Genomic DNA, 12,162 nt, shown 5'->3' with positions numbered 1-12,162 from the left:
CCGGGCTCCCGGGCTGTCCCGGCGCTGGGGGGCGGGGCCGGAAGCGGCGGTGGGTTCCGGTGTGGGCGGGGCGGGGAGGGGCGGGCGGCTCCGCGAGCAGGGCGGAGGAGGCCGGGGCCGGGCGGCGGCGGCGGAGTGAGGTGAGGGGCCCGGGGGGCCTGGGCGGCCGCCGCCATGAAGAAGCAGTTCAACCGCATGAAGCAGCTGGCCAACCAGACCGTCGGCAGGTGGGCACCGGGGGCTACCGGGGGGCTGCCGGGCTGCGGGGGGCGCGGCGGGGGGCTCGGATCAGCCGGGCCGGGCCGCGCGGGGCCGCCCCGCGTGAGGGCAGCGCCGGGCCCCGCCGCGTCTGGGCCCCGCGTGAGGGGCAGCGGGCACGGGGCGGCCTCCGGCGGGTCCCGAGCGGGGCCTGGCGGGGAGGGAGAGGACGGGAAGGGCAGGGCAGGGCAGGGCAGGGCCGCGGGGGCAGCCCGGCGTTCCCGAGCGGAACGGGGAGCGGGAGCGCCGAGGAGGCTCCGCCGGGGCCGCCTCTCGGCTGGGCTCCCTGCCGGCCGCCCGCGCCGTGCGCTTCCTGCCTGCCCTTCGTGACTTTCGCTTCCTTTGTTACCGCGTCTCACGGAGCTATTTTGATCCGCGGCGTGCTTTTTCCGCGCTGAGGAGATCGCGGGGGGTGCGTGCTCGGTGACGAAAATAACCGAAGCCCCGTCTGAGCGGCTGCCACCAGCCTCGGGACGGCGGGGTCTCGGAAAGCCTTCAGGAACAGAGCCGGGCGCAGGCACAGTCACGCTTAGCTGCAGCTCCTCGGTGCGCCGAAAATGCAAATGGAGCTTTCCTGCTGGTAGAGCAGGGCTCTGTACTTATTCTTCATATCTCCAGAAACCTCTCAGGTTTTAATAAAAACTTAATCCCGAAGTGTATGCTTTCAGGTTATCTGAGTTCATGCTTTCACGGCCTCTGCTGCAGTAATTCATTTAATACGTTATTTATCTTCTCTGGGGCCTATTTGGATGTAAAAGACCAGGGTGTCAGCTAATAACGGCAAAGTAGCAGATTTTGTTGGGACATTTGTTTTGCTGTAAGGTAGAACATAACTTCCAAACCAATCCCGTGTTCTTTCGTCCTCATCTCATATAGAGTTTTCTTCATAAATTAGTAGACTTTAAAATCATTGGAGTGATTACTGGAGTTCCTGCTAGTACGTGTTGGGCCGTAGCTCCAAATCCCAAGTGGAATTTCTGGTAATCTGTGTTGTACCGAGTAGGATAAACATCTCAGGCTACTTCTTACCTCAGGGGGAAAAGAAGAATTAAATCTGGAGAAGTGTTTGTAGTCGTGTTTGCGTTGGGAGCAGAAGTTCCAACCTTCGTTCCGACCTTTGACTACCGCGGCTGAGAAGTGTCTGTTGTGAGGATCCTGGGAGATGCAGCTATCGCTTGTTTCCCAGCTGAGATTCCCGGGGTGTGGCTGTCTGTGTGCGCGATGTGATGGTTGTTCTGTGCCAGGCAGTCTGCTGGTGCGTTAGCAGCCTGTGCCTCGAACGGCAAAGTTTTCTGCTTCCAATAAAATACAAACAGGTACCTGAAATAAGTCTTCACTAAAAGTTATACCTAATGATACCAACTCATTTGTTTTCATACGCTCAACATTAATAGTTTAAATTCAATTTAAACCATGTTTCTCCTTTTTCCTGTTGGCATTAAATGCAAGCACATCCTTATTGGGTCTCTCTCTGCTTACAAAGTGGTTTTTAATAAATTGTCTTCAGAGTGTTCAGTTAGTGGTATGGATTCTTTACCCAAGAACATACGAGCTTTTCTTTTAATTAAACAGAAGTGAGAAGACTGTAAAGAATGAGGAGTATCTTGAAGTTTTGACCGGTACTTGTTGACTCTCTTGCATAGAGATTGTACGCAAAAGGTTGTAAGTGGTTGTAAGTGGTTTGAATCGACCTGATTGCCCTTCGTAGGGGTTTGCCTGCTGTAGTCTTATTAACGTACTTCTTACTCTTTTGTTGCTGACCTGAATATTTGTGTCTTTCCAAGTTAAAGAAAAACGCTTATGTAATTGAAATGAGTTTGACTTCCGTAAATCTGTAAATTCTGTAACACTGAAAAAAAATGCAGTGTACCTTTTATCTGTTTTTTGTCTAGGTGTAGTTGAATCAAAGCAAACTGCCTTCAGGTACGCGGTGTTTTTATGAGAGGTGTTGGTACGGTTGCAGCTGGCTGTTTTCTGAGGCTGATACGTATCGCATTGCTGTAACTTGCTGGTTAGCCATATGCTGAACACCATGAGACAAATGCTCTGTCAGAAGCATTGCACTGGTCATGTAAGTCTCTTGAAGAGATGTGGTCAGTTTTTTAGGACCCTGTTCACCCTTGGGAGGCCGAGCTGGTGAGTGGGCTGCCCCACCAGACAAGCAGCGCTTGCTGCAGTGGGTCTGGCATCTGTGCCGAGGGTCCCATCCCTTCGTCTGTGCCAGCTCACCTGTGGCACCCGAGGCTGTGGTGCAGTGTGCTCCCTGCCATTTACCTTGTTTGTCACATCTACCTGCCTGCGTCATCTGCTGCTTCCTTGGGTGACCTTTGGCTCTTGTTTTTTGTGGTGGTGTATCAGAAAGGGGTGTATTCTTCTGCTCTTCTCACTCGTTCTGAGCTCTTTTCCCCAAAACTGGGGACAGCCATGTTACGGAGAGGTCAGCACACCCATAGTTGTTTTATTTTTAATGAAGCAATGTTTAAATCTATAGTTAAGGGCCTATTCTATTGAGCTGGCCATGTGTATGAGTGATACAACCTCTCTTATGGTCAGCTTGTGAAGGCTGGCATGCTTGGCCTACAGCTGTACCACGTGTACGTGACTTAGGATCAGCGGAAAGTAACTCCTTAGCTGAAGAATAAGGAATAAGAAAAGGTGGTCAGGAGCTTTGCTAAAGCAGAGGAATGGCATTTCTGAGAAGCCTGTGAGTCTGCGTGGTCAGAATTGTATAGCATTATGAAATACGCGTAAGGAACTAAAGAGGGGATTAGTTAAGTAGAGCAGGATTCCCCAATAATTAGTAGATGTGGTGTTAAATACGCTGCAGCAATTATCTTGTGGATGTTGCTGGATGCCTTAAACAAGAGAAGTATTCAATCTGCCACTGAGTACTTTGTTTTTTTGACAGGTCCTCTGTAAATGATGCAGCTGTAGAAGCAAGCTCTGGTTAACCCCTGAAGTGAAATATCAATTACTTGTCCATATAAACATGGAGGAGAGGGGAAGATCGAACAGGACGTTTTGCCTTCCCTTGAAACCTGGCAGTTCAAGCACTGGTCCCTCTGGTGCTGTCGGCTGGGGTCAGCCGGTGTCGATTGTGCTGGAGACAGTGCCCGAGGCTGGGCCAGGCAGCTGTGCGACTGCCTCTGTCGGGAGGCAGCGCCCGAACCTCCTTGGGGCATTCTGATCTGGAGCGGGCGAGTGACCCCTTTCGTAAACTGTTAATCTCGGTGGGAGTGTGGCGGTTCTCATGTCATCACAAAGCATCTCATGTCTGATAAGAGAGAATTCAAAAGAAGTGGGGCCAGGAGCAGAGAAGGGGAGCGGAGCCATAGCTCACCTGGCAATCATTAGTTCCAGAGGAGCTGAATTAATGCATCAGAATAAAGAGACATTTGAAGCTCTAAGTGAGGCTTCAAGGACTATAAGGGAAGGGAAGAAAAAGAGTCACAACCTTCATTCTGAATTTCAGGTGGCCTGTGATTCCTTACAGGCTGTGTGTTGAGATTGCTTTTAATGAAATTTTAAGTGTTAAGTCCTCCAAAACTTAATCTGCGTTGAAGTCCAAGCCCATGCTGACCAAGAACGGTTCTGTCCACACGCGTTTCAGGTGTGCTTTGCCTGGGCTGAGCACTTTGTGGGGGGCACATCATGGGATGCGTTCTGCGTGCTGCCTCGCGGCTTTGCGGAGGTGAGGTACCCCTGCCTGGCCCGCTCGTACCTTTCCTTCGGGTGCCTCATAAGCAGGTAGGCATTGTAGCAGGTCAGCTGTGTATCAGGTTCAGAAATAACAAAGGATTATATTGTCTGTGATGTCACTGAGGTAATTTGTAAATCTAAGTCTTACAGTTTTTATACTCTAATAAATTATGAAAGGAGACAGATTTTGATTAGAAGCTCAGGAAGTATTCTAGTTCTCTAACAAAAATAAATGTTCAGAAGTATTGTCATTAAAGGCTTTCAAATGATACACTAATAAGCATTAGAGCTACATAGCCAAGTAATTTCTGTGAGAAATGAGTCCACGGAGGTGTTTGTGTCACGCTGTTTAGTTACAGAAAAACAGCTTGGTAATTAATGACACTTGGACTGTCTAATAATTTTACACGAGTTAGGCTTTTGTGCCTCTGGGGACCTAACTATGAATGTTCCCATCAATTTCTTTTTTCATCTTTTAGCGTACCATACAGATTCAAAATTATTCCAGCCAACTGGTTTGGAAAGTTTAGATCCGTGAAGTCATGTAAGATCAAGACTGCTAGGTGGACACACGTGTCTTTACCAGGAGAGATACTTTATCTGCCTTTCAGGCTGTTAGGCTAATTTAAACCAGGGAGCAGCAGTTCTGACTAATTAAAGTCTAGAAGAGGCCACGAACAGCCTTAGATCTTTTTTTCAGTCAAAAAGCTAGCTTGCTGTAGCTTCCTAACTAGTTTTACTGTTTGAATACATCTTGTGTACAGAGTTTTTTCCATGCCTTGTACACATGACATTACTGCGACTCGGCAGGAGTATTTGCGTGTATCTTTTAATAGCTCGTGCTGTGCATGAAAGGTACCATGGTAAACTATATTTAGTAGCTCTTCAAGCCCCTTGGCAATCTGTATGTTGGAATTGGCGTTAGTGTGACACAACACTAAAGCAAGTTAAGTTAAAATAATTTCAGTGATTGTGTATAGCACGGAGCAGCTTGCTTTTGATATGTATGGGGGGAGATCTGCTGGAAACTGCTAATTTCTAGTAATGCATCATGAAAAAACTGGGTGGTCTGAGTTATTTTTCCCCCCATATTAGTATTGTCTATTGTTTCTGGTCTTATTTTTTTCAGAATTCTTCTGTGAATTATTGCTTAGGGCATTTTTTACACCTTGGTCCTCTGTTGATAGTACTGTGCAAACTAGTTTTTTTTAAACTGTGGTAAAATGAGTTTGCTCATCTCTAAATCTAAAGCACTACAATATAATACGAACCTTACAAAGCTATTTAAAATAAATTAAAATCAAATTGTTTTACAGATGTCGAAGAAATACTAGTTTAATATTTTTCTTGTTCCTCTTTGGAAAAAAGCCCTTATGAATCTGACCCCCGATTCTGGCCCACCCAAGCATCCTTTTAAAAAAGTGTTTAGTATGATAAACTTCATTTACTGGAGTGCTTGTCATTGGTAAACATATTTTAAAAAATGGTAAACAACATTCAAATATGCCCATGTGCAAGGGGAAAACTTGCTTTGTGCTTGGTCTTGTAGGTTAGCCTTTGTCTACATCAGAGTACTCGTGAAAAGAAAAAGAAAATCCTCATTTCAGTGTTTACAATAGCCATCTTAAACATTTCCTGTTTATCTCCAAATGAAGTTTGAGGTCTCTGTAACTAGAAAATTCACTTAAGATCCTTCTAGAAGGAAGATAAATTCAATGACAGGTTTAAAGAGTCTGAGGAGATTGGATTAGGGAAGGTCTGTTTTCCTGAACATGTGCAGGCTTTCAGAGTTCGTGTAGCTAACTGTCAAGGGCTGATTGAAGTGAACTGCATGCAAATGCTAAAGCACTTGTCTACTAATAGCAGAAGGAGTGCGATATCTGAAAACCCGTGTGTTGGTGGAGTCTGGCTGTGGAATAGGCAGAGCGAGGAGGCAGTAAGCAGCACGTTGACTGGAGCAGTGCGGTCGGGAGCGGAGCTGCTGCAGCTTTGTGCTACCTCTTCACCACTTCGAGGCAACTGTACGTGCAGCACTTGGAAGCACCGCTTCAGGTAGAATTGCTCAATCTGAGGTGTCCGCAAGCAAACAGCTAACAGCCCCCTTAGCACTGCTTCTCGGCCTAAGCTATATCAACAAAAGTTGCTCGGTATGTACACATTTATCTATTTCTTGCACCCCTAAGGTAAAACTGACACAATTTGTGCGCTGTGCAGCTCGTAAATCTTTTTTAATAGTGCAAACTTCCAATTATAGAAAAATGTGCAGCTAGTATGTTTTCAGTGTGGGTCTGCTTACGGTTGTACTTAGCAGTGTATTTGCAACTTCCATTAACGTAGCAACAAGTGGAATAGCTTATGGAGATAAACTGTGGTCACGCTGTCAGTTTTGTTTGTACATCTGTTAATCTCATTAATCCACATACCCTTCAAAGCAGAGTTGCTAAAGCCAAAGGAAAAATGGCCTGAATTTGCCCACATTGAGGACTTTGTAGTGGCTTGCTTCAGTGCAGTTGTGTCCCAGTGAACCGCTGGTGAGTTCTCTAAGGCTGAACACCTGCTGCTGGGGCCCCGGGTAAGAGCAGGGGTTGCGTCTCACAAACAGACGGTCAGAAGACAAGAGTGTATGTATATTTTGACCTCTATCTCAATTCCTCGGGGACTGAGAAGATCTCGTGTTGGTCTGAAGAATTAGACGGTTAAAAATCACTGAGGTTAGGAGCTGTTAAGAATGCGTTTTACTCAGCAGAAGTTGTTCAGTGTCTGAAGCTTTGCTTTTAGTGCGTTGCAGTGTGGTGCTTTCCAGAGGACCGGCGTGTTAAGCTGCCCAGATACTTCCTGTTGCGCCTGTAGTGCACCGTAAGGGCAGCAGCAGGTTTTCACTCTCAGCTTAAAAAAGCTCACTCTCACTCTCAGCTTAAAAAGCTCACAGCTCACTCTCAGCTTAAAAAGCGTCGTCGCTTGTGATCAGATTCCAGGCTACACGAAAGCTCAGGAATGACATGGCTGGGCTGTGTCTGTCTTCCCCAGCGGCCGGGAGCAGATGACCAGGGAGGAAGGCAGGGCTCGGGCAGATGTCCCACCTGTCCCCTCAACCTGCTGCTGGCTGCCTGGAGCTTCCTGAGGCAGAGCTGGCTGCTCACGTGTAGCTCAGGTAGCGTCTGGCAGTGCTGGGCTCGCTTTGTTCCGTGCGTTGGCTGTGCCATCCTTGCTGTCGTAGGGCTCCAGCGTCCCTGCTTCTCTGAAAGGCCACATTTCTACGTTTCAGCTATTCAATTTCACTTTAAGCTTTTCACGTAGGAGGGAAAAGCATTTCTCCATGCCTGCAATCCATAAGAATGAACTCCTGGACGAGTTATCTATTTTTCAGAACAGTGGGTGTTTTCAGGGCAGGTATAGCTTCGGTTATTTTGTTTTCCCTTAGTAGAGGCAGAAAAGGCCTTTCAAACCTTTATATAAACTTTTTGATAAAGTCTGCTTTGTATTAGACCTGTTCAGTTTTGTTGACTTGAAGATATCTGAATAAGGTTTTGTGCCTTCTAGTAGAGAACTAGCTAAAGCCTGCTGGTTAGAAGAAAGAATTACATAACTGGCAGGCTTGCCTGTTGACTGCTGAGTGGGCAATGTGCAAAATTCTTCAGATTTTTGTTGCAGAGAAAGAAATTAAAGGACTCCAAACTGAGGGATTTGAAAAATATTAGTTGCCCTCTTGCGTGCCTCTAGCTGCATGCTCTCGTCTCCTTTGGCTCTGATTGTTGTACTGCTGCTTGCTGAAACAGATCAGAAGACTGATAAAATATTAACAATAAAAGGCAGACACACACATGCCATGGGATCTGTTCTAGCTGGATTACCTCGGGCTTTTCTGTTCTGCCACGTGAGTGCCCGTCGGGTCAGGGATGCACAGCGAGGGAGAGCAGAGCACGCGCCCAGGGAAAGCAGTCTTATGCTGCCTTAAAATGACAAATAAAATCTAGTTCTTTCAGTGCGTCTGTTTTTCCGGTTGTTTCACAAGGCTTTGGAGGATCTAGGAGAGCAATAATGATTTTGCCAAACCTGGCGTGCTGCTCTTGTGTCGCAGCATGTTAAGCAGAGCCTGCGGCATCGTCCTGTGCCCGTGCAGCCACCTGGGCGAGGTGCTGTAGGGAACCAGAGGGAAGGATGGGTTGTGCAGGGGTGTCAGGTGCGTCTGAGGGGGAGGTGTTGGTGTCTGACATAACAGGGCAGCATTTCCTTGAGCCTGCCTGAGGGAGAGCTGCTCAGCTAACCTGCCAGCAGAGCACGTGGGAGCCAGGGCTGCGCTCCGGGGTGGCGTCCGCGACACATCACAAAGCCAAACTCATCTTGGGTTTAGCCCCTTCGGGGGTGAAGTTGTGATTCCTTAATTCTAACTTGATCTGATGGTGGCTCGTAGAGCAAATAATTTTTATATCAGGTTATGCCCAGAGACATCCTAAAATAGTAATGATTTAAGCTGCTAAAATAGCTAGAAGTGATCTAATGAGCTGCTTCCACGTGATGCTGTAATGTGATACGCTTGGGATTTAGGAAAGCAAATGTATTTCTTGGATACTTGCATAGTATTTTTAGGTTCGTTAGTGGTAGCGGATCTGTAACCAGAACTGTTCTTTAGATTGGAGGACACTATTAGCAAATAATGAAAAGCCAAACATATATGGTCTTTTTAGGGTATAGTTAAATAAAGTGTCAGTGTGTTAGATGTTTTCTAATACTGTGTACAGTGTTGACCAAAGAAAAACCCACCGCATTTTGTAGCTTGTTAGAATTAGCAGCTCCACATTTTAGTGCTTTGGGAGAACCTCCAGCCCTTCGCGTTGGGCCTTACATAGCACGTCAGTCAGCTGTGCCCCGTGTGCCATGGGTAGCTCTGGTCTGAAACCCGTGGGAGTTTAACAGCACGGGCCAAATTGGGGAGGTTGTGGCTGACCTCCTGTAATTCAGAACCAAATAGCTTCGCAGCACTTGGTGCTGACGTATCGAGTGCTTTTACCAGATCAGTGTGTGTGATTACCTCCTTGTTCAGGCCGCCTGACTGCTCGCCGCCCCAGCCTTGCAAGTAAGGCTAAACTTGATCCTCAGCGCGGTGCTGTGCTTAAAACAGTGCTGGATGTCTAGACAAGAGAAGAGGGAACTTGCAAGTATCTTTTTTATCTGCAACATTGCTTCCTTGACTGAATTAAAGTGTTTTGACTAAAATGTATTCCTTAGGAACCAAATGCTTTAAATGTTTGAGTTTGTAATCATTATGCCATTGCTGATAAAAGCATGTTAGAATAGTGGTGCGTCTTATGCTTGGACAGTCCTGCTGTCTCAACAGGAAGCTAGCTTTCATAAATACAAGCCAGCTGGGTGAGGTCACAAGTTCTTCTCTCAAGTGAGGAGGAGCCTTTTTTTCCTTGACACAGATTGTTTTCTGGTGCAGTTAATTGCCTTGCAAAATGACAGGAACATCCTGGAGTGACTGCAGCAGAGTGACTCAAGGAGCCGAGGAATCTGCAGAACTGACTACGCAAAATACCTGAATCAATTTTAAATAGGGAGGATCTATAAAGGAGGAGTTCTTTCATCTGTCTTACAAGTTGTCCTGCACCAGAAATCACTCAATGGAGAGTTTTGTATAAATACGCTCTTTGTCCATATTGCCTATTTCTCAAGATCCCAACAACACTTCCAGGGTGAAAATTAATACAAGAAAAGCTGATAACTTCTACATCTGACAGTTGCACAGAGAAGATGAGGAGAAAACTGTAAATGAGTTGAGGTTGACCTTCTATTTAGAAGATAAGTTGCTGTGCATCCAGATTTGGGAGTTATGGCTGTTACAGGGATTTGAAAGGCACAACAATTCCGATGCCAACTTTTTTGACATAAATGAACCAGTTATCAAGTAATCCACAAGAAATACTAATTCAACTGATTAAAAATTATTTTTCTGTATGAAAATACTAGCTTTCTATCCTACCTTCATTTTCTACAGAAAATAGAAATGTGTGAGCTAAGCTGTTGCAGCTTCTCTTTCAGTTGAACGTTTAGCTGCTTTGTCCTGCTGTAAGCCGATTTCCCCTGCAGATTAAGTGTTCTGATCTGTCCCTGTTTTTTGTAGGAATGGAACACAAGGGTAAAGTAATCCTGGTTTTGTAACAGGAAGTCCAAGTGTGCGTTGAAGTGTTAATAAACCTTTACTAGGCTGTTAGAGGCTCGTATTTCGCTCAGGAATCTAGCGATAGAGTTAACTTTCAGTTTCATGATAGAACACCAAAAAACATGGTGTGCAACACGTGGCAGAGTGGTAATGGCACTGTTCTCCATGTTACACGCATTAATCTGGCCTTGTATATCCCGTATCCAAGCAACAGAAAAACAGAGTTGTGTATCCAGCGTTGTAAAACCCAGTAATTGGATGAGTAGTCTCAATTGCAGGCTAACCAGCGGAGACTCAGCTCAGTTAGAAGCTGGTTTTCCTGTTGGTGAAACATAATAAAGGGTTTGGCTGTTAATTGTTAATCAGAAAATCAGTGCAAAGGCTTCGCTGTGAAATGGTGGACATAGAGTAATCCCTACTTTGTGACTGTCCTGTTAGTCAATCGTATGATGTTCCAGGTTGCTGAATTACCTTGGACTTTTTTTTTTTTACTGTTATTTCAATGCTTCTAGCTCCTCTTTGCATTTTTACTTTCTATTCCTACTTCATTGTTCTGCCTCTTCTGTATTTCCTTGTTTTGCTTTTTGTGTTGAATTCAGTTTGGTTCCTTTTCAGAAGCTTTCACTTGTCAGTTTTATGAATCCTCAGACTTAAAATAGACCTGTCTGGACAGTGTATTAAATTAACAACAGTGTTAACTTTGAAAAGTTCATTTTGAATTCTAGTGGTTTTTTTACACTTATGCAATGTAATATGTAGCTTGAAATGTCCTGCCAAAGTCCAAAACCATACAAATGTGCAAAAAAAAAACCACTGATTTTGTAGCAGTTGTAGTTTGCTCATTCTTGTATTGTATGTTTATCCTATTCAAACATGTCAGCACTGAAAAAGTTTTCTGTTTGCAAAAGATAAGTACTGCTTCTTCTGGTCTTTTGTAATGATTGACAATGAAGGATTTCTGGTTTTAAAAAAATCACAAAACTCAAGTATTTTTCCTTAGTGAGCCGTCCACTTTTGTAGTAGCTAGAATGGAAAGTAACATCTCACGTGAAAGTTCGGAGTATGTTTGAGTTGTATTTTTCTTTAATCATAAGGGAGTTCTTGTGTCAGCAGGTAATCTGGCACGGGAACTAATCCTTGTCTAAAATTAAAAGCTGCCAAACCCTCAGGTAGGAAATAACTGAGCCAGTCTTTTATCCGGAAATGTCGCTCGCCGGCTTAACTCCATGTTTGCAGAGGTACGGCTGCCTTCGGCCCCGCAGCAGTGCTCGCTCTCTCTGCCGACGCGGTGGTTCCCGAGCTCCCCTTCCGTTTATTCCCACCCCTGCCCCGTGCTCCCAGGCTTCACCTGGTGGTGAAGCTGATCTGACCGAAAAATGGGTTTTCTTCCGGCCCGGTTATTTTTCAACCCGCTGGGCTGGCTGCGGTGCGGCAGCGGGACGAGCAGCTGAGGGTGGCAGGAAGACGCGGCTCCTGGGCCCTAAGGAAACGGTGGCCCCAGGCTGCGGGTCCCTCAGCGGCTCAGCTCCTGGCGCCTTGCTGCAGGGGACGGATCTCGTCCCAGCGCTCAGGAAGGAGAAGGGCTGTAGCAATCCCTCACCGTGGGGCGGTAGCACTGTGACCCCGGCACGCCCAGAGCCTGGCCGCCCTTGGGGCGAGACCAAGTGTCCTGGTGGTGCTGAGCGGCTGCGGCGGCCCAGGCAGGCAATGGGAGTGCCCGTCCCGGCAGCGGCTGCGTTGGTGCTGGCACGCCGTGGTTACAACCTCGTGTTCTACAGTTCTTCTGCCCTGCTGTTTTTCGTATCAAAGTTGTACCCACCTAGTTTTAGATAAAATTACTCTGGGGAAGCAAAGGTTGCTTGCTTGGTCTTACGTGAAAATAAACTTTAAATAAATGTTGGGCAGCTAATTGTTAAAATTGTTAAAAATAATTCTTTACCAAGATATTGTAAAAGGATGTTTGCATATATCTTCTATAAATTAATAAACTGACATGTTTGGAAAGGTCAAGTTCTGCAGTAGTGTTAAATACTTGAGTTCACTTA

General features: G+C 46.1%; 1 protein-coding gene across 1 annotated transcript in view; it reads left to right on the top strand.

The window, feature by feature from the left end:
* The first annotated feature begins 77 nt into the window (after nucleotides 1-77).
* Nucleotides 78-12,162, top strand: part of ARHGAP17 (Rho GTPase activating protein 17) — a 42,414-nt gene continuing 30,329 nt past the window's right edge. The window contains 1 exon segment of the mRNA XM_040574097.1: nucleotides 78-227. Coding sequence (XP_040430031.1) covers nucleotides 175-227 — 53 coding nt within the window. The 5' untranslated portion in view covers nucleotides 78-174.

This window comes from Cygnus olor, chromosome 15 (assembly GCF_009769625.2).
Source record: "Cygnus olor isolate bCygOlo1 chromosome 15, bCygOlo1.pri.v2, whole genome shotgun sequence".
NCBI lineage: Eukaryota > Metazoa > Chordata > Aves > Anseriformes > Anatidae > Cygnus > Cygnus olor.
Note: the sequence above shows the minus strand (reverse complement) of the source record. Positions and strands in the feature narration are given on the sequence as shown.